The 21,167-nt window shown below is 50.1% G+C and overlaps 2 protein-coding genes and 1 long non-coding RNA gene across 5 annotated transcripts; 2 read left to right on the top strand and 1 right to left on the bottom strand.

Annotated features, from left to right (window-relative positions):
- Positions 1 to 3,145: 3,145 nt before the first annotated feature.
- LOC101794900 (keratin, type I cytoskeletal 19) lies at positions 3,146 to 7,707 on the top strand. 3 transcript variants are annotated; one of them, XM_072028815.1, is made up of 8 exons: positions 3,150 to 3,771; positions 4,139 to 4,221; positions 4,514 to 4,670; positions 4,756 to 4,917; positions 5,239 to 5,364; positions 5,559 to 5,785; positions 6,770 to 6,882; positions 7,401 to 7,540. In XM_072028815.1, exons 1-7 carry the CDS (start codon positions 3,238 to 3,240, stop codon positions 6,858 to 6,860), a joined length of 1,380 nt encoding a protein of 459 aa, XP_071884916.1. In that variant the 5' UTR covers positions 3,150 to 3,237; the 3' UTR covers positions 6,861 to 6,882; positions 7,401 to 7,540. The 3 variants fall into 3 exon arrangements, with proteins under 3 accessions (XP_027301013.2, XP_071884917.1, XP_071884916.1); XM_072028816.1 differs by lacking the exon at positions 6,770 to 6,882 and having other exon boundaries at positions 3,147 to 3,771; positions 7,401 to 7,707; XM_027445212.3 differs by lacking the exons at positions 6,770 to 6,882; positions 7,401 to 7,540 and having other exon boundaries at positions 3,146 to 3,771; positions 5,559 to 6,219.
- Positions 7,708 to 10,841: 3,134 nt separating this feature from the next.
- Positions 10,842 to 14,066, bottom strand: LOC139999666 (uncharacterized). The gene is made up of 2 exons (XR_011805161.1): positions 12,814 to 14,066; positions 10,842 to 11,502 (listed from the first exon to the last, which is right to left on the bottom strand). It is a non-coding gene; the product is annotated as an uncharacterized lncRNA (long non-coding RNA).
- LOC101795107 (keratin, type I cytoskeletal 19) lies at positions 14,063 to 19,313 on the top strand. The gene is made up of 8 exons (XM_038168732.2): positions 14,063 to 14,721; positions 15,658 to 15,740; positions 16,305 to 16,461; positions 16,702 to 16,863; positions 17,236 to 17,361; positions 17,482 to 17,708; positions 18,029 to 18,174; positions 18,963 to 19,313. Exons 1-8 carry the CDS (start codon positions 14,137 to 14,139, stop codon positions 18,986 to 18,988), a joined length of 1,512 nt encoding a protein of 503 aa, XP_038024660.1. The 5' UTR covers positions 14,063 to 14,136; the 3' UTR covers positions 18,989 to 19,313.
- The last annotated feature ends 1,854 nt before the right edge of the window (positions 19,314 to 21,167 follow it).

Below are 21,167 nucleotides of genomic sequence, written 5' to 3'. Positions count from 1 at the left end.
TCAGATGTTCTACAACGCCCTTAAGAAAAGGATTACTATTATTGTTATTTCCGTCCTACAGAGCATGAAATTGAGACTCAAGCTGAACGATTTGCCTGGAGTGATTTACAAAGCTGGGCTCAGAACCCTGGCGCTTCTGGCGTCATCAGCGAGTCAGAAAACAGTTTCGGTGCAGCAGTAACACCCTGAAAACCTGGGAATGACAGTTTAGGCAACAGCTAGATAAGAAAATACTCGTAAACAGTATACACGAGAATTTTCTAGGGGCGAAATCCTGAAGCTTGGCTGAGAAAGAGCAGCTGTGGGGCCACTCACAGCTCTCACTGCTGTGCCGATGCCTCCTGATAAGGATCGCCGAGCCAGAAACCAGAGATGAACAGGCTGAAGGGACTTCTCCGAGCCCTGGCCGTGTGTTTTGGGTGCCAGCCGCTGCCTGGTGCTCAGCCTCTCTCCCTTGGCACTCCCTGGTGGTTGCTTCGAGCCCAGACGTGAGCGTGGGCTCGCGGTCAGGCAGGGCGAGGGGCAGCAGCTCGGGGCTCCGGTGCCGCGCGTGAGTCACGATGTCTGCGGGGCAGTTCTGGGTGCGAGCACAGCTCATGACTCAGGGATACCTGGAATAATGTGAAATGCTGCATCTCCCTCTTGGGGGCACATTACACTTTCTTTACTTCATACTTCATGCTGCTTAAGAAACAGTCTCAAGTCTTAAAATATTCCGAGACAACCAAAGGACTTCTCTCCGGGGAAATCCAGTCCTTTCTCATTTTCATCCCTCTTTTGAACCTGATGATTTTGTACAGGAGACCAGCCCTTGGGAATAATGCCACAGAGCCCATCCTCTACCACCGTCCTGCTCTCCTTTTTAAAGCGGAGTGCCAGAAGTAAATGTGAAGTTGTGGTATAATTCCTTCCTTTCTATTTTTTTTTCACGAAATCACATGGGAACAGCACCTTCGCCTAGGGGAGGCTTTTCCCTAGCTCATTTGTTATTTGAAATTATCTTTCCTTGTCAGGCCTGCACTGCTCTTTTCTGAAATGCCTGCCGGGGAATCCACACGGGCCTTCCCTCCTCTGCTCCGTGCCCCCGGGCACAGCGCTGCCTGCCGAGGGGCTCCGAGGTCGGCCGAGGACAGCTCGTCGGAGGCATTGCCCGCGGCCGTGCCGAGCACGTTTCCTGCTGGAGACTCCAGTCTGGAAGCCAACAAAAGCGGGCTCTGCAAAGCGCCTTCCATTACGCATGTAGATAGCATCGTTAGCAGAGCTCTTCATCCGAAATGGAAATCTCCTTTAATAAAAGGAAGACTGCAGCTGCTGGCGGGTCTTGAGGTATGGGCTGGTGTAAAAGCAAGAGCTGGTTTTAATAAAAATGTCAGATTTTGGAAAGGAAGAAAGCCACCAAGAAAGAACATACAAATCCAGTAAAGTCCAGTCAAATCCAGAGTGAAATCACTCTCCTTTACAAAAGTTGTGCAGATTCTATTTCACCATTGGCTACAGAGACCTGAACAAGGACTGAAGCCCAAAATGTAAGCAAGGAACATGGACACCTCTGCTTAGTTCTCAATAATTTTAAAAAACGAATATCATCTATGCTTTTTTTCTTGTAGAAAAATATTTTTCAATTAAATTGAATTCAATTTAAGCTCAGCGTTGCAATTCACTAAAAAAAACCCTGATGTTGACAGTTCAGCCCCAATGCATGGCTCCAGCAGTGTGGGCAGCTGCAGGCAGAAGCCCTGGCACAGCCTCTGCTCCCGACCTCGCCACCGATGAGGCATGCCATGGCACCATGGCACAGGCTTCACTCGCTAATTAGGGACATAACAAAGGATGGACATAGACGGAATCCACACCACATTTAAGGTGCTCTGGATTTGCAGTGTCAAGATAAAATCAAGACTAATGAACCTACCCAAATGGCATAAGCAATATTTCTGAACCAGGCTGCACCTGACGCATCCTTTATGTGAAGTGTCCAGGTGACCTGGACGCCAAAGCCAATGCTGAAAAACAAATGGGGAAAAGGCAGCCAATATTACCATGGCTGTATTAATACTATTAATAAAATGAAAGATCCGGATGACAAAACATTTTAATTATTTCCCTTCTTCCTCAATTCAGCATTGCAAGACTAAAAATTAGCTTTAATATCCTTTTTCTTTTCTTCTCTCTTTTCTAAATTTAACACGCTTCTCCTAGATGGTATTCAGAGAATTTCCATGGTGCTGGTTGGAACTGGGTCAGACCTACACAGGATCAGGCTGCTTCTAAAATTCTCCATGCTACTGTTTTAGAAATCTTATGAAGCATCTTATGTGGCTGTCCTCTCTTGGCAGTGAATATCCGTAGCTGACTGCAACATTTGGTACTCAGGAAATCTCATTTTCTCTTTCATTTTGGATAAATACTTGCATATTTTGTCTATCTTTGAGAGCAGCAGAGCAAATATCCTGGTGTGTCCCCTCTGGAAGGGGGTATTTGGGTGCATGCAAGAGACAGAGAAGCACCAAGCAACCACCAGTACACTCGAGCACAGTGTTATTTCACGTGCTCTCCAGTCTCAAGGTCCAACGTCGGAGACGCCGGCAGGATCTCACCCAGCTGACCGCCCCCAGTGCACCAGGGGTCCCCAGTGCCGTGCGCTCAGGGATGGGCAGCACAGCCAAAAACCTTCTCCTGGCTCCAAACCCAGGCACCCCAAGGCAGTTGCACGATGGGCACCCTCACTTTGGGTCGTAAAGGGGTCGGACAGGCTCTGTCGGGCAGGAGGTGGGCACCTTTCCCACAGCTCTCACTTCCCGGGCAGACTTGTCCACGCCAGGGATGGATAATTGCCATGTTTCAATCCCCGGGCACTCTTGGGTATCGTCGTTTTTTTTTTGTGTCACTGCTGTTTGGTTGTCATCACAAGTCAAACCTGATGATTCAGGAAGTACCATTTTTGATGTAGTTTTGAAACACGCTTCTGTTAACCAAAGCATCTTTCTGTTGTGGGATTGCTGGAGACAAACGCCTATGGGGAAATATTCCAGGCTGGAAAAAAAAAAAAAAAAAAAAAGAGAGAAAGAAAACTAGCCAGGTCACAAGGAGGAAGAATAAACAGCCCTTCTCCAGCGCTAACATCCACGGGGAAGGGTATAAATAGGCAGCTGTGGGGACAGAGGGATGGCAGCCTGATCCCGCGGCGATCTGTGCAGCTTGCCTTGGGCTCTGGGCTGGATCCTCGCTGCTCTCAGGATGAGCTGCGCCGTCAGGCAGGTCGTCACTGCCTGCTCCCAAGTCAGGAGCAGCGCCGGCAGCTCGGCAGCTGGGGCTGGCAGAAAGGTCTCCTCCGCCTCCTCGGGCAGACACGCCGCCTGTGACTTCGTGGCTGCAGCCGGCAACTTTTCGGGTGGCAGCTCCAGCGAGGGATTCCTTGGGAAGCCGCTGAGCGCCGGCAGTGCGGCCGGTGGGAACTTCGGAGCCGCGCCGAGGGCTTGTTCCACCATCGGATTTGGCGGCGGGGGCATGTGCGCTCGTGGCGTTGCTGGGGGCTTCGCCAGGGCTGGTGCTGGCTGCGGAGAGGGGATCCTGTTCGCTAACAATGAAAAGGCCACCATGCAGAACCTCAACGACCGCCTGGCCTCCTACCTGGACAAGGTGCGGCTCCTGGAGGGAGAAAACGCGGATCTCGAGTGCAAGATCAGGGAGTGGTACGCCAAAGTAGGGCCCAGCTGCGAGCCGCGCGACTACAGCTGCTTTCATAAGGAAATCGAAGATCTTCAAAACCAGGTAAATCAATGCTTTTCAAGAAAATAATTTTCTGGGGCTTCGCTTTTGCATGCAGATGTCCAATGTGAGGTGGCAGAGGCAGCATCTGCCTCTGGAGGTGCACATGGAGACACAGCTTATATGCAGTGTGACAGCTTGGGCGAGCAGCACACTGCTTTTATGGAGAACTGAGGTTTCTGCAGCTGCTCAACCAAGCTGGCATGCAGATTTTCCTGGTGAAATGCCATTTAACAGATTACTAACACCAATATACGAATTGATTATGGAAGGACTGCGTTGCAGTACCGTGGTAGATGTTTCCTCCAGGGCCTTCTGGAGCCAGCAGAGCCTGCCAGCCCAAATCTCTCTCCTCTGGCTTCCTTTGCAGATCCTGTGTGCAGCTATGGAGACCAACAAAATCCTGCTGAACATTGACAACAACAGGATGACTGCCGACGACTTCAGAGTGAAGTGAGTACAGCCCCGTGCTGGATGGAGCAGTTCGCACTGCCCTTGGATGGGCAGGTGAGCGATGGTGACACGGAGACCCTAACGCAGTGCTGGGGGCTCACCATTGCTCATCGTGCTGCCGTGTAAAACACAGGTCTCTGTGAAAGGCACGGATAGCATTGGCAACGCTCATAGCATAGCATGCCTGAAGCAAAAGAAGAGCTCGCTCCTCATTTTTTTTCCCCATGAACCCGACTCGAGGACTTGCTGTGCCATGCTGACGCGCTGGCTTTCCTCTTTGCCTGTGGTTAAGGTACGAGACCGAATGTGGCCTCCGGCAAAACGTGGACGCAGACATCTGCAACCTACGGCCCGTCCTGGACCAGCTGGCCAGCTGCAAGACCGACCTGCAGCTGCAGTGCGAGGCTTTGACCGAGGAGATGTGCTGTCTCAAGACGAACCACGAGGAGGTCAGATCCCTCCCCGCTCTTCCAGAAGCACGCGGAAAGAAGCCACGTCCCCGCTGAGCGCGGATGTTGCGCGTCTCCCCTGCAGGAAATGAGCTGCCTGAGGAAACAGGCGACGGGCGATGTGAGCGTGGAGGTCAACGCCTGCCCTGGCCCGGACCTGAGGAAGATCCTGGAGGACCTGAGGTGTCAGTATGAAACGCTGATGGAGCGCAACCGCAAAGAGACCGAGCAGTGGTATGCCTGCAAGGTACTGTACACGTGCCCAGCTCTACCCTACTCTGCTTATCGGGGGGAAAAACGAGAGATTAAGTCACCTCCACTTAGTGGGGACGTCTGGGTGGCAGCAATCCTGCCAGGGGTGTGCTCTGCTGTTAATTATACTGCCAATTACAGTGCTCTTCTGCTCACGGCAGAGGAGGCACTGCGTGGTGGGTCACAGAGGAGGAAGGGGGATTTGGAAATGCTTGGGTTGCTGCAGCGTGAGCAGAAGCAGCGTGGTCGAAGCCCTCCGGCTTGCTGAGATGCTGCGGCGAGGTGAGGGAAGGAGTGCTCTGTGCTGACTTTGCAGGTGGAGGAGGTGAACCTGGAGGTCATCACAAGCAGCCAGGAGATAGAGTCAAGCAACAAACAGGTCACTGAGCTGAGACGCCAGCTGCAGGCCTTGGAGATCAATGTGCAAGCCCAGCTCACCATGGTAAGCGATGCCACCACGATTTGCATCTCAGACTCCTCACCTCCTTTGGAAAGCTTCACGACCAGAGTCGTCCAGCTGGGACACCCTGATCCAGCTTTTTGGTGGGACCTCTCCCATAAAGTCACGGCACCCCGTGACCAAGTGGGCTAAGCCTGCAGCGTACCTGGGTTCCTTTTTCTTGTTTCCATTCTCAGAAAGAAAATCTGGAGTCCTCCTTGGCAGAAACCGAATGCCGCTACAACAAATACCTTGCTGAGCTCCAGAGCCAGATCTCCTGCGTGGAGCAGCGGCTGGCCGAAATACGGGCAGAGATGGAGTGCCAGAACCAGGAGTACAAGACCCTGCTGGACGTCAAGTGCCGCCTGGAGCAGGAGATCCAGACCTACCACTGCCTGCTGGAGGGCGGGCAGCACGACATCATGTACGCAGACTGCAGACAAAGCGGGACGCAGTAAAACCTCCAGGCTTTGACTAGGGGATATAGGAAAACGTGAGATACAAGGGGTAAAAACAACGCTGCGGTGAGCAACCAGTAGTGACCTGTTACCAGACAGGGCTGGGAAGCAAATCACGAGGCACCTGAGGAGTTGGCTTTGCTCAATGTCCTGGGTGCGAGCTGAAGATCACTCTCTCCTCCTGGGGCAGTGCAGGTAGCTGGAGAGCCCACCAAGCCCACTGCCGCCACCCGGCACGGCGTGGTACCTCGCCACCTTCCAGGGAGGTTTTCAGCATGAGCTGGGCAAGGGCTTTTATGAAAACAGCCATTTTAACCGAGCTTTATTGGCTTTGCCACTGCTTGACAGGATTAGGGACTGGCAGTTAAACTAACTGAAACAATAAATTATCTAAACATTTTCAGTTTTGCACAACAATTTTAATTACAGTTTGGGGAAATTTAATTTGTATGCAAAGCAGTTGGCTCTTCCCTGCTTCCCATTGACGGAGATTTTGAAAGAGAGAGGCATGCTGTTAATATCATAAAGAGCAGCAGACACACATAACCAGCCCGAGCACCCACCTGCTCCATTGGTTTGGAAAAAGGTATTTTAATGGTAGTGCCCCGAAGCGGGCTCTCCTGGGCCCTCCAGTCCTAAATTAGTTACATGAAAAATCGGCTCTTGTTCCAAAATGCCAGTTGCAGTGGCTGAAATGAACTGTTAGAGCTCGTCGCAGAGCCTCAGGCAGTCCCGAGTGTCAGGACAGACAGGGGGGATGGAAGGTGTGCGAAATGTTGCTCCTAATGACCCTCGTGGCTCGAAGGGGAAACGGGACCTCAGCTGTGCCTCTGCCCCCTACGAGGCCACCAGAGGCTGAAGGGACACGGGGACAACTGCCTGGCACGGGGCAGTTCTCCAGGGTGGGACTGACGGGGGCTTTTCTTACCAGAGCTGTCTCCCTTCCACAGAGGGCCAGCGGGAAGAGGAGTCCCTGGAGTCCCACCGGCTGCAAGAAGCGGGGGGCTTAAAGCCAGCCTGTGCCAGCCGTGCCTGTCCTAAGGCTCTGGGGAGAGCAGGCAAGGTGAGGTGTCCTCCAGGAGCCTGGAAGGGTGGCCACGAGCGGCTGCTTTAGCCCAGCCATTTTCTCAGGGAAGAGGAGGAAGAGATGCCCAGGTTTTCTGGGCGGCGAGGAGCTGCAGAGGGTTTCTTTTTTCCTGGAGAAAGGCAGCGCAGGTCAGACAGCAGGATCGCGGGTGTGACCGCTGGTGGCAGAGCTTGGGGATTAATTAGGTACAGCAGAAAGCAGCAGGAAGGGATGCACGCACAGGACATTTATGCAAAGAAAATAGTTTTGTCACTGGGGAGTTACCAGGAGTAGATATGTTTCAATAAGAGCTTCAGCACGACATGAAAATGAAGAGCTGCCAGGGGGAGGCAAGTCAGTCATCAGCCTTTCAGCAAGGACGTAAGATCAAGCAAGCTAGGGAGAAGAGGGAAAAGGAATGTCAGTACAAGAGGAAGGGGGAACGTAAAAAAAGGACAAAGGGGTACGTGGAGGAAACCTCGGGACAAGCAGTGCTTCCTCCTCTCTCTTGGCAGGTCACTGCAGACAAGAGAGCTTCCCTGCCAGTCCCACCGCACGCCCCTCTGAGGAGGTCTCTCGAAGAACAAATCCTTTGGAAAAAGCAAGGCAAACGCCACCTGGCAGTTCTCAGTCCTGCGCATGGCACCAGCTGGAAGGGACCCTGCAGAACCGCTGCCGTGCTGCCGCCCCTCTGCCTGCTGCTTCCTCCTGCAACGCTGCTTGGAGCCCGCCACGGACCTCCACCCGTGGGCTAATCTGTCTCGTGGTCGGTCGTCTAACAGCTGCCAAAGCTTGTCTCTAATAAAACTCTGCTACTACTGATACAGCCTTGAACCCGCAAAGCAATTCTACAAGTAATTTATAATACAAGTATTTAAAAAATCCTGTTACTCAGATACTTATATTTATAATGTAGCTTTGGCTAGAAATCCACCCAGATCAGGGCTTCTCTGAAGTGTTTGATCTACTTCCACGAAGCAGTTATTTTAAGGGAAAAGGAAAAAACACTCAGTGTTCCCATCTGCCACGCTGCTCCTGCTGAATTCAGCGGCTGCGGGATGCTGGTGGAGCAAAGGGAGCAGCCGGTGCTGCACAAAGGGCTGTTGGCCTCCAGGGGAGGAGGCGTAAGCTAAGACATGAAGTCGAAGGTGATAAGGAAAGAAACATTCAGGGAGGTTGGAGAGAGCACAGGGAAGCAGTTTCAGGGCAGTCCGACTGATGATCTCCTATTGAAAGAGACATCTGAGTGAAAACCAAGTTTTCATTAAGTAGGCGTGTGCTAATATAATATAATGGACTGTAATTCACAACACCTTTGAGGTATTAATGTGAATGTGCAGCAACAGGATAAAATCAAGAACAACAAGCTTTCCCCAATAATCCCAAGTAGTAATTTTGAAAGCAAGGTTCTGCTGGACCTGACACGCCCTTCTGGTAGAGGGAAACACTTCCAAGAGAAAATGCTAAATAAAGAACCCCTAAATGGATTAAACAAGAAAAGGGCAAACAGGAAGAACCAGCTGGCAACATGTGGGAAGATAAAAGGGAGAGACAAATTAATATGTGGGAGAGAAGTTTTTTAACAGCAAGATACAGTAAACAGCAGGGAAAAAAAAAAAAAAAGATGGTGGTGTTTCATTACCACAGAGAAAGGAATTACACATTTGGGAACACAGCTGCATTTTGCAGCTTGTGCAAGCAAAGGCTCAGGATCCAGCCCTCTCCTCCTCTCTTCCCCTAAATGCATCAGAGAGGCTGCGGATGGTGCTTACCCCCTCTGCTCCTCATTAGGCGGCTCTGTTAGCCCTTTTCTCTACCCAAACACCGGCTGGGGTTTGATGACTAACCTTATACACAAATCCAACATGAAGGCTTCCAACAAGAAGACTTCAGGGGAGATGATGAGCCTTAATTATTCTCTTGGCAAAAATTTCAGCGAAGATGGGACTTTTTGTAGCCAGCTTTCTTTCTCGCTCTGCAGAAAGCCTGGTCTGCTGCTGTGACATTTCTCCTGCTCTGCCCTTTCGGCTCCGAGCTGTGCCTTTACGGAGATGGCTCTCCACAGAGGGCCAGCAATTGAGGGATGGCCCCAGATGTCCCTTTGGGGATGGCCTCTCCCATCACTGGCCCAGTGATGGGAGAGTTCTTACCCCCGTGGGTTAATTGCTGTAATGAGCTTGTGGACAAGGCTCTGCGCTCAGTGCTGTGGCTCGTTCTGTACCTGCAGCCCCAGCAGCACCAACTGCACTCCTTCGGCATTATTTAACCTGGCTGCAGCACCTTCAAGGTCGCTGCATTAAACGCGATGCAGGAACATAAAGGTGCCTCCCCTGCCCAAAGACTTCATAACCTGCACGATTTTCAACCTGGAACAGCACAGGAAGAGGCAGCAAGGGATGACAAATGAAACACAGAAGACGCAGTACAGCTTGCACAGCTGCAGTACATCAGCACAGCCTGCAAGAGCCCGCTCTTTCCTTACTGTGCAAACCTTGTACAGCCAGCACAGAGGAGTAGGTCAAGGACAGACAGAGACTTAGGCTGAAGGTGTAAGACCGGGAGAGGAACCTAAGGATAAAAAGAGCAGGGGTGGGTGCTGCAGGGAGACGAGGGAGAGCTGCCTCAGCACTCCGGAGGGCGAGCAGGAGCTATCGGCATCGCCGCCCACGGGGTCGATGAGACGCGCTGTGATCGCCCTGGCAGACACAGCACCTTTTTCTACGGAGAGAACAGACACATGCGAATTACAACATCATCAGAAAAAATCCCCGAGGAGCGAACATACCAGAGGTTTAAGACATGAGCGAAGCGGCAGAAGTAAAACAATTAGATTGGCAAGCTGCTAATGCTGGAAATCAGCCATGAGCTAAGGACTGCGCTGCACACGCAATTATACCTGATTACAGGCACAACATATTTTTAATACTAAGCCGTGTTTTGGTGTAATGTACAAACTATAATTTCTCTATATAAGTCTGTTTTATGAAAGATGCAGACAGGCACCGTCTCACTCACACCCTTGCAACTATCTGTGGAACCTGTATTTTTGTTTCTCGGGTTGTGTAACATTTATAAAGAAGTATTTACATAAGTAAATTACTACTATAAGCAAGCAGGAGATTTCTCAGCCCAATACACGGAATAACTTCATTTAAACTGCCTGTATCACCACATACTGAAGGTGCATTAAAAACAGACATATTAGTACAAGTATTAAATAAAGGTAAGAAGAAAACTCTTAAGGGGGGGCTCTAGCTGGCCTGTGCCCTTGGCCACCTGCCTGTTGTGCCGCTGCACAGTACCTGAGCTCAGGAAGCACCTGAAATACTCCAGTCCTGCCTGCCAGGTTCTGGTTTGACCCACATGGCTCTGCCAGCAGGGACCACAGGCTAAAACCTTGTTTTAGCCTTGTTTTAGCTGGAAACAGCTTTCCATGCAGCAGTGAAATTGTTCTAGTTTCATGCAGCCATCAGTATTCCCACCTATCCTAACACAATTTCTCTTCTATTCCTTTGCCATGGAAATCAGCAGTGCTTCCAGAGGTGCAGAGGCTGGGAAGCCTGGTGGCACCATCATCATCTGTTGGTGCTGGAAAGAAACTAAAACCCTCCACAAAGTGAATCAGGAAAGGCTGTGAGCTTCAGGAGGAAGAAATCCATCTCTCTCCACCTCCATATTCCACCGAACTTCATCACTAGCAAATGTTCAGAGGTAGTTTGAAGATGTGAACAGTCAGCAAGAAAGGAACTTTCAGTTTCTTTCACAGAGTTATCACCTTCGTCACCGAGGTGCATTTAAGACCTAAGATCACTCTATTACCAAGCTCCCTGTGGCAATTTTTTCGGTTGCCTTACAGGAATTTTGCTAAAGATGGTGGTATAAATCAGTGAGTCACTAGCCAGAAAAAAAGTCGTGGTCTGCATTTGAAGGATGGGAGCATGAGGTCTGGAGCCGGCTCAGTATCACATCAAAGAAGGATTTAATAAGTGATGCCTAATGGCTATTATGCAAATCATTAATGGTAATTACAAGTGACAAGATAAAATCATATTCCAGTGTGGTTGCACAAACATCACTGAAGCAATGCTTATGAAAGCAAAGTTGTCAAATTAGACACGCCCTTCTCGTAGTTGACACAAGGCAACACTATCAGCTTTGATAAGCAAAGCGAGCAGAACGTGGAGGAGACAGGCTGACGATCGGCAAAAAGGCTGCGTGCTGGGATGGCCATGGGGCCAGAGGACCAAACCCCACCACCCATCGCATCCCTTGAAAATGTAACGTTGTCCTGCTGCCCCCCCAGTGCCCATCCCTGTGTCGGTATTTACCTGCATTGCCTCCCCATCTGCTTTCACATCTCTCTTTTTTGCCATAATGACCACAGAAGTTACCAGTGTTTGCACGGACACTGTGCTGACAGCACTGCTAATCCTGCTGGCGAACCGAGTCTCATTGCTTCCTTTACTTCCATCTGTATGAAACCATTTGCTTCCTTCCATCACGTCAGGGTTGTAAATCCTTGGGGGACATTTTTATGTCTCGGGCTTGCCCAGTCCTTTTCCACGCAGTGCTCTGCCCCGAGGCTATGCTCCTGGTCTACACGAGCACAAATAACAGCTGCAGGAGGAAAAGGAATTAGTTTAGTGGAGAAAAGAGCCGGTACTGGGGGATGTTTCAGCACGAGATGGTGGCACACAGCTGGAGAGCACAGAGTGCCATGTAGCCAGCAAACACAACAGCACATTTTCACCTGATCCATGGTGAGGTCTCAGCTCAGAGCCTTGCCATGGTTGTAAGGAAGAGCACGGCCCTGCATGGCATGGAGTGAAGCTCACCCATGGCTCTGCAAGCTGCCTGCCTGCCAGCAAACACCACGGCAGCCAGCAAGTGGAGCAAACGATCAAATTGCTTCTAAAATACAGCTTGGTTGGCCACAGACTGGCTCCTGGATGCATTTGCTGCATCAGCCCCATGTCCATCTCCCAGTGAAACTGGCAGGAGCCCAGTAAAGCTCCAAAGGATGTGTTTGGATCCCCAGCACGAGTCCTTTGGAAGAGCAGTAGGATTGGTTCTAACCTTCACCAGTAAATGTGATCCTGTAGCCTGTAGACCTTTGAGGCAGGACGTACATAAAAGGCTGAGCAATGATGTGAACCAGTTTGCTTCGTGGCCAAGACCTGTAAGTGATGAAGTGAGGCAGTGCCCTGTGCCCACCTGCGGAGTGATGTCCAGTATCCCCAGTACGTCCCCCTAGACCTAAGGCTCTGAAAGGGAGCGAAAGGCGACCTTAGTGCAGAGTCCTGCTCTTTGCAGACTGCTGTTAGGCAACTTCTGAAAACCTACACAGCAGAAGCGAAGCTCCAAGCAATCCAGACATTATATTAATTTTTCTAGGCTCTCACAGCCACACCCTGTCTTCAATTATATTCCTCAAAATGACTGATGAAAGCCAGATTTACTCCCTATCCTCCTTTTTTGCTCCTATTTTCACTATGGTAAGTCTAGGCTGTGTGGGGAGCACGGGGGATGTGTTTCTAGGGGAAGATGGACTTGTATTTCAGGCACTGCGGTCTTAGAAATGTGAGCTCTGGGAGACTCCAACGCTGTCCTTGAGCAAGTTATTTCACTGTACCATATGAATAATGAATATTCCAGGATGCTGCCAGCCTTGGGTAGGCGTCTTTTATCATTTTTAATCTAAATAAAGAAGTAAATTAGCTCACTGGAGAGTAGAGAGCCCTAATGTGCTTGTGAAAAGGTGGTCGCATCCTTGTGTGCTCGGGGACCCTCTCCGACCCACAGGCACAGCACCAGCCACCAGCAAGGGAGCAGTGGCTGAGCACCCAAGCAGCTGCCGAGCACCCTTGTGGGGTTTTCTCTGCCCTTCTCCCCACCAGTGCTGGCTGCTCGGGCAGGTGTCACACTCACCTCCAAAGGGGACCGATCTCAACCGCTCCTGTACCCAGGTAGATGGACGTCCTCGAGTCAAAGGCTGCTTGTGAGTAAGAGTGGCCGGGGAATTGCACGCTGTAGGGAACAGAAGCCTGTGTCCCCTGGAGAGCAGAATATCCTCTCATTACGGCAGTCTGCCGCAGAAAGACACTTGCACTGGCTGAGCCAGTTCTCCGAAGGCTCCTCTGGCTATCGCTTGCCCGGTTTGGGAGATTGCTCTGCTGTGAGCAATGGCCAGGCTGTGCCATTACCTGGTACCGCTCCGACAAACTCAGTTAATACATGTGGAAAACTTTTCTCCTTTTTATTTTGTGCTCGATAAAATCTTGGCTAGTAGTTATGGCAATGACCTGCCGGATCTCATCACAGTCCAGCCAGGGAACCGGCTAAATCGCCCATGGATATTCCCTTTCCTTCATCTCTTCTTTTATCTGTGATCACCACAAATTGAGGCAGCATGGAGAACAATTACTTTAACTGAAAAATAACTTCAGAGAGGTACTTTGTTCGTGTCAGCTTGCACTGAGTCTGGGACAAGCAGGAACGTCCCACATTTAGGTGGCTTGCTCTTTGCAGACCATGACAGCAAGTTGTTTTTTTGTGCTTGCACGACCAGAGCAATGTGAGCTACAAATGGGGAACTAAACCCACAGGGACACTACCTGAGTGACTTAAGAAATCTCACGGCAAAGCATGTATTAGACCTACTGTCTTTCATTGTGCCAGGTGGCAGACATCTACATCATGATATCCCTTGCCTTTTCACTACTACAGTCGCTATTATTCATGCTTTTCAGAAGTGTGAATTTATATTAACTTCCCATTTTTATTCCACACACTGTACCATAGCATGTGATACAAAAATGTTTATTGGACTAAGAATAAAATAAATACAAATTAATAAAAGATAAAAGGGACTTTGATGTTATAAATACCAATGTTTCTTCTTTGTACATAATCTAGGGCAACTTTTTTTCTTGACTTCTTGTAAAGTTTGCATCATACAAAAAGCTGATGACTCATAAAACATTATTTTACTTTTTGGAATAAGCTGCTGACATGTAAAGTATCTTCCTTGTGAACTGGGATTTCTAGAGGGAAACTGCCTATGGGCTATTTATTCCTGGCATAAACAGCAAGACTAGCCAGCCCCGTGGGAAGAAGAAACACCCTATAGGTGGCACCCCCTTTGGAAGGTATAAATAGAGATCTGCGGCAACAAACAACCTGCAGTCTGATTCAATATCAAGCTGTGCATCTTGCTTTGGGCTTTGGGTTGGATCTGCAGCTGTCCTCAAAATGAGTTGTAGTATTAAGCAGACAACTGGCTCGCTCAGGGGCAGGACCAGCGGTGGCAGCTGTGTTATTGGTGGCGGTGGTGGTGGTGGAGGAGCACGGATCTCCTCAGTCTCTTCTGGAAGATACACGACTTGTGGGATAGGTGGTAGCCGAGGGTTTTCTGGTAGAAGCTACTGTGGTGGTGTGAATTACGGAGGAGGACTGAGCACTGGCAGCTTGGTTGGTGGAAACTATGGAGGTGGCTTAGGAGCCGCCGTCCTCGGAGGATGTCCGGGCATCGGATTCAGCGGTGGCAGTGCCCGCTTCGGCGGTGGCATTGGAGGTGGCCTTGGTATCGGTCTTGGTGGAGGGGTAGTTGGAGGTGGCTTTGCTGGTGATGGCATTCTTCTTTCTGGTGACGAAAAGGTCACCATGCAGAACCTTAACGACCGCCTGGCTTCTTACCTGGACAAGGTGAGGTGCCTGGAACAAGAAAATGCTGACCTGGAGTGCAGAATCAGGGAGTGGTACGCCAAGCAGGGCCCCTTTTGTGAGCCACGGGACTACAGCTGCTATTATAAAGAGATAGAAGATCTTCAAAACCAGGTAACATCATTTCTCGGCTGCTTTCTCCCTCGTAAGCTTCTCTCACGCTGTTGATTCACAACTTACTGCAGTTATCGAGAGTAACATTTCCTCGTTGTACAATGCTTTTTGTAAACAGACATTAAGACGACTGCCCGTAGAATGCCCTAGAGCTGAAATGTAAAAATCTTGGGTGCTTGGACTGTTTCCATTGCTTTTATTCGTCAGATATATTTGAAAGGGAAAGTGTTAGGTTCACAGAATACAACTTGCTTGGCTCAGTAGTCTTTCTGAACTAGATCTGTGCCAACATGTTCAAAGAGATGTATGCCAAGAAAACAACTGAACAAGAAATAAATAATGAGTGACATGAATTTATATTGTGCTGTCACCAGTCTTGCAGATTTCCAGCTTAAAATTATTTCTTTTTTTATTATTTAAAGTTTACTCTTTCACAGAGAACTGGATGTATTGGACGTGTAATTAATAACAAGAACAAGGAGAGAATTGCCTGAATGCATTTTGAGTACGCAATTTAAAATTAAAAACATTTTCCTGCAAAGTGTATTTGGCAAAAATTCTAGGATGTCAACACACAAAGAGGAATAAAGTGAAAAGAATCCAGGAAACAGACAGAATAAGGCAGACTTATAATTAAGTCTCGGAACAAAGCTTTTGTATCTCTTATCCGTGAAAGTGAGATTTAGACTTAAAAGGTTGGGTGGATCGTGGCAGGCTCTGGACAGCACTAATTATAATTCCCCAGCTGTCTGAACTGTGTGTTTTAGCATTTTAATGCCTCCACGGTACTTCACTCGTCCCTGTAACTGCCACGCTCAGCTGCTTGGTAGCCAGCATCAGAGAAGGGAGAGCTCGGGGTCTGCTCTGGGCACACCTGAGCCTGAGGATACAGGGAAGAGGCTTCAGGACTGAGTACCAAACCCTGCTCTTTTCCAGATTGTCTGCGCAACCATAGACAACAACAAGATCATTCTGAACATTGATAACAGCAGGATGACAGCCGATGACTTCCGAGTGAAGTGAGTACCCCCCCAGCACACAGCACCCCTGCCTCTGGCACTGTGCCCCCACCTAAAACCTCGCGGCAAGGAGCTCTCGGTCAGGTCCCCTGAGCCCTGTGCCCAGGACAGGCTGGAGGCTACGTGGAAAACTCTCATCCAGTGCCTCTGAGCTGCCTTCACTGGTGGCACTTCCAGGTTGGGGCAATAGCAAGGTTTTGTGAGGAGCTCGGAGGTTTTTAGAAAGCAGCCAGCTGCAGGGATTCGCAGACAGGGATGGGCGCGGGTTCACCTGAGCTGCCATTCTGGCACGCGGTGCCTTGCAGAAGGGAAGTTTTTGTTTTTTCTTGTTGGAGCACGGAAACGCGGTGAGTGACACCTCCACCCCGGTGAGAAAGCTCCAGAGAAAGTGGATTGAGGGCAGGCTTTGACCGAGCAAGCCGGATTTGCTTTCCCTAATGTCCTGGGAGGCTTGCTAGGAAACCACTGCAAGAAAGATGGACGGTCACATCAAAAAAAAAAAAAAAGAGCGGATGGTGAGGTCAGGCTCTGACTGCTCTGTCTTGTTTCCTTTCTCACTCCCAGGTACGAGACGGAGCTGGCCCTTCGCCAGAGCGTGGAGGCTGACATTAACGGCCTGCGCCAAGTCCTGGATCAGCTCACTCTCTGCAGGTCTGACCTGGAGGCACAGCTGGAGTCGCTGCGGGAGGAGCTCTGCTGCCTGAAGAAGAACCACGAGGAGGTAGGCTCCTGCTCCTCTTGTGCAAAACGCGTTAATTGCTAATTGCAGCCACTGCTGGCTGCGGGTGGGTTTCTCCTCCTCTGCTGCAAGTGATGGATGCAGACGGCACGTGCCACCCAGGAGCTGAGAATGCCCACCAGAGAGGGGCTCTGCCGGGGGCTCTGCTCTTCCCTACAGGGAAACTGGGTTCTCGCAGTTGTTTTCCTTGTTTTTTTAAAAAAATGATTTGATTTTCTGCAGGAAATGAACTGCCTGAGGAAACAATCGACTGGAGACGTGAGCGTGGAGGTCAATGCCTGCCCTGGCCCAGACCTCAGAAAGATCCTGGAGGAGATGAGGTGCCAATATGAAACACTGATCGAACGCAATCGCAAAGAAGTTGAGGACTGGTATGAGTGTAAGGTGAGCAAATTTACTCAGCTTTGACTTTTCCAGGCAATGCTTCCACACTTATTTAACTTAAGCAAAACCAACAGCATTCGGCACTGATTTCAGCTGGCCAAGTGCCGCAGGGGATGCTGCCCCTCTGCCACATGTCATTAGGACTCGAGGCAGGAGCTCTTCACGAAGCAGATGAGGAGGGGGAAGGACTGGGCAGTGGCACTATTAGAAGAGGAATTACACGCAGGGTTTACTTCATTAGGATGAGAGACTTCACCCAAACTCTCCCCATTCCGTGTTTTTCGCTAGCTCCTCTGCTCTTTCCTTAATCCTCAGTCTGGCTCACACTGGGACATCCCCTTAATGTCTGTACACCCGCTTGGTGCTTTGCAGATTGAGGAGGTGAATCGGGAGGTTATTACAAGCGGTCAGGAGGTCGAGACGTGCAACAACCAGGTCACCGAACTGAGACGCCAATTGCAAGCCCTGGAAATCGATCTGCAGGCTCAGCTCAGCCAGGTGGGTGGCGTGCTGCTGCACAGCTCAGCTGGCGCACGGTTCTGCTTTGGTGGAAGGCTCTGTGGGTAAAAGCAGTGCTTCCCATGCTGTATTTCTAACGTGCCACACGTTTTTCTTCAGAGGGACAACCTGGAAGCATCCCTGGCTGAGACAGAGTGTCGCTACAACAACCACCTTGGTGAGCTCCAGAGCCAGATTACGTGCGTGGAGCAGCAGCTGGCTGACCTGCGCACGGAAATGGAGTGCCAGAACCAAGAGTACAAGATCCTGCTGGACGTCAAGTGCCGCCTGGAGCAGGAGATCCATACATACCGCTGCCTGCTGGAGGGTGGCCAGCAGGACCTCATGTGAGTACCCTCTAGACACACCAAGAGGCACAATACCTGTGTCCTGGGTATCCTGAAACAGCCTCAAAGTGAGCTACAGGTGGAGGCTTTATTCCAGTTCCTTTTCCCTTCCTTTTCCCTTCACTTATTTGGGCTGATTGGAAGGCAGTGGGGATAATCTGCTTCCGTATCCTGTGCCAGGCATTGCCAGGAGAAGAGCTCCCTGCAGCTTTCTGCCCATTTTATGCCCAAGAGGAAAAGAGATCGAGAGCAATGAGCAACCCATACTTCTGATTTATCTGACAAACCCTTCACTCAATGTCACTTTCTTGTCCCCACAGTCAGCAAGGAGGAATCAGTCAATCGTCAGGGCTAGGAGGAGGAGTTGCAAGAACAGGTGGAATAGGAGGAGGAGGTATCATTAGAACAAGCCACACTTACACTTCGTCTTCCCAGATGCCATCTTGTGCAGCTGCGGAGATACAAGGTAAGAGCTGCAACACGGCAAGATTTCCACAGTCCTCTCCTTTCTCGTGCAACACGGACAGGCAGCAACAAAGGCCCTTCCAGTGAAGTTTACAGGGGGTATTTAATGCAGTTTACAGGGGGTGTTTATTGTTTTATTGCGAAGCTACTGGGAAAGGCAGAGGAGTGGCTGCAAGTGCTTTCAGGAAGCAGGCAGCAGCTGTCAGTCTGCTCAGAAGCACAAGAACTGCAAAAAGTGAGGAGGAAGAAGAGGGAGAGACAGAAGGAGAGAGGCAGCGAAGGCAAGCCACAGACAGGCAGAGAACACAGAGAAAAAAAACAGCACAAAACCTAGGGCAAAAGGAGAGCTGGAGAAAGGAGTGCCCTGAAAACCGAAGAAAAAGCAGGAACGATGAGGATTTTGGTAGAAAATTACTAGCACTATTTCAGGGGGAAACTTCCAGCCAAACTGAAAGCAAAATACATGAACGTGGTGGCAGCTGGTCCAGCAGAATGGGTGTGGGCAGGGGCACCGAGCTGGTGGGGACCCTGGTGCTGGTCCCTCACCCAGGTTATTGGGGGTGCAGGGTCTGCAGCTCCCACCTTGGGCATCTCGGTGTAAAAGGGCAGCCTCAGAGCACATCTGCCCGACGGGCAGGCAGCGACCAGGCCTCTCCTTTCGGTATTTATCCGAAATTCCAGCTGAGGTGGCTTGTGGGATGATCGTGCTGCGTATGTGTGCAGCGTGACAGTGTGGGAAAGAATCTGTTCTTGCTTTAAACAAAGTGATGTTTTCTTTGATCTCCCCAGTGCCTTGCAGAAGGATTTGTGATTAAGCAGAGAAATGAGAGTATACAACAAGAGATCCCTGCAGCAGAGCCGTGGATGAAGAGAGAATATTTACTGTATGCCTCTGCTAAGAGCAAGGAACGTGCCCTTCTGTATTACTCAGCGATGCTAAGCAATATGTCAGAGGGATGAGCAGAGCGTTGGGCCACATTCTGCTTTATTTTGCTATTTGCTTTTTCCAGTCTGTATTGCTGCGTGTGCCCAGCCACCATGACTACTACTGGGGTTAACCAGTACTATGATCACTCATGTACCTGCTGGTGAAAAACCTTCTCTAATAAAACTTTGCTTCTGCCTGATGCAATCAAGAAACCCGTGTCTGCAAACTGAGTTCCTTTAGCAAAGCAGGGGGTGGTCCGGGTGCAAACCAAATCCCCGGCCAGCAGATGCCTGCGTTCCTCTCACAGGGCACTTTGCTAAAGCACAATTACAGAAAAGTATGTAGGAGAATAAAGAGAACTGGCAGAAGGTCAGTGATGGGACAGGCAGAGAGAGCCTCAGCCCTGGGTGGCGCGTCTGGGCTGTGCCTGCTGTAATTCACCATCCAGCCCACAGATCTTGGTCCCACAACTGATTTAATTTCTGCTGAGATGGCTTCTGCTCAGCCCCAGCCCTTTCATGTTATAGGAACCTTCCCACTGAGAAAAGGAGTGGTGGCAAAAAGTTCATTTCCTACCTATTCTCACCTGGGGACTGAGTCACTGACCGGGCATCCTGTTTCAAGCAGTTTCAACCCAAGCATCAGAAACTGCTGCAGAAGCAGCTCTACGCTCATCACACCCCCTGCAGAACCAGAGGGGGCAGGATGAGGGCTGAAAAAGTGCAGCTCAGCAGAGAATACGATAGAGAAAAACAGCCAGCCAGCGTCTTTCGATACACACAGCCATTATTTCTTAAACCTCACAAGCAAGACAAAGATCAGCCCCTCCTCTGCCCCCAAAGAGCAGAGGTAGCTGGTGCTGAGTCGGTGTAGATGGGCAGTGTGTGTGTGTCCTGAGGCTCACCTGGGCAGAAAACCGAGGGCAGCGGTTTGGTAACAGCCCCACAGCTCTTCTGGTGGGTGCAGCCATGGGCTTACGGGGGTCAGTCTGCGTTTGGGGAATTTTCAGTTAAAAGCCAGTATGAGCTGGAGGGGTTTGAGCATTACACTGTTTGTTGGACCAGAAAACCATGCAGCGACTGGTTTTATACGCTCACTCCATCCTGCAGGTTTACAGCTAAAGCACTGGCTGCTGTCACCTCTGGTGCGCTGTGATGTGGCTGTTACAGAGTCACACTCACTTATGGGGTGACTTGGCAAGGCAACCCCCACCTGGTAATTCCTTTGCTGTCACAAGCTGGAGATTACGAAGCGGTCAACCTCATGGGGAGAAGGAGAAAGGGTATAGAGACAAAAACATTTCAGGACCACATGTACAGTCTGGTGTTGCACTCTTTTCTAGCCTCACCTCTTATACAGAAACTGATTTCCCTGTTGCTACAGAAATAGACTTAACACAACCTGACACCTTCCAGGCCAGTGTCCTCTCAAAGGCTCACAGGCAGCAAGTGGCTGAAGAAATTCCACCATCAGTGTGTCAGGGAGGTGAAGGATGCCCGTCTCCTGCTCTAGAAGTGCATGGAGAGATGAGTAAGTGGTATTTATTTGAGTTTATCTATGAGACACTAAATCCATGACTATCCAGTGGCTAGAGCATAGTAAGAAATAAAAAGAAATAAAGAGAAATGAGAAAATGCAGCACTGGAACTACTGCGAACTGACACAGAACAGCTGCCATCAGTAGATGCTTTTAAACCAAGACTCTAAATCAAGTCTTCTCCAAAGACAAGTTCCAGTCCTAGGGAAAGTCTCGGACTTGATGCAGGAATCCCTTGGTAGACGTGTATACCAAGGGATATGCTGGCAGATGCTTCCCAGCAGAGAGAGAGGTGCTTATTGTGGTTATACTGGAAGTTTTCCAGTGGTCGGACTCCTCTGCGTATATCCCAGTTGCTCTCAGAGCTCCAGCTGAGCAGTTGGAAGGACGTCCTTCCACGTTCCTTTCCCTTTGTATTCTCCTGCCTTGTTCAGTGCAAAGACAGGCAGATAATCCCCTTCTTGGTCTTGGTAAGTTCCCTTTCTGGTCTTGACCTCTCCCAGTCTGCCAGTCTTCCTCTAAAAATACA

Source organism: Anas platyrhynchos, chromosome 28 (assembly GCF_047663525.1).
Source record: "Anas platyrhynchos isolate ZD024472 breed Pekin duck chromosome 28, IASCAAS_PekinDuck_T2T, whole genome shotgun sequence".
Lineage (NCBI taxonomy): Eukaryota > Metazoa > Chordata > Aves > Anseriformes > Anatidae > Anas > Anas platyrhynchos.
This window is presented reverse-complemented; position numbering and strand designations above follow the sequence as displayed.

Excerpts from the sequence above, each read along its gene's own strand:
- LOC101794900 (XM_072028815.1), top strand. The coding sequence starts at position 3,238 with ATGAGCTGCGCCGTCAGGCAGGTCGTCACTGCCTGCTCCCAAGTCAGG. Across the intron at positions 4,671-4,755 it reads TCAAGACGAACCACGAGGAG|GAAATGAGCTGCCTGAGGAA; the intron begins GTCAGATCCCTC and ends TCTCCCCTGCAG. Across the intron at positions 5,365-5,558 it reads TGCAAGCCCAGCTCACCATG|AAAGAAAATCTGGAGTCCTC; the intron begins GTAAGCGATGCC and ends TTCCATTCTCAG.
- LOC101795107 (XM_038168732.2), top strand. The coding sequence starts at position 14,137 with ATGAGTTGTAGTATTAAGCAGACAACTGGCTCGCTCAGGGGCAGGACC. Across the intron at positions 15,741-16,304 it reads GCCGATGACTTCCGAGTGAA|GTACGAGACGGAGCTGGCCC; the intron begins GTGAGTACCCCC and ends TCTCACTCCCAG. Across the intron at positions 16,864-17,235 it reads AGGACTGGTATGAGTGTAAG|ATTGAGGAGGTGAATCGGGA; the intron begins GTGAGCAAATTT and ends GGTGCTTTGCAG.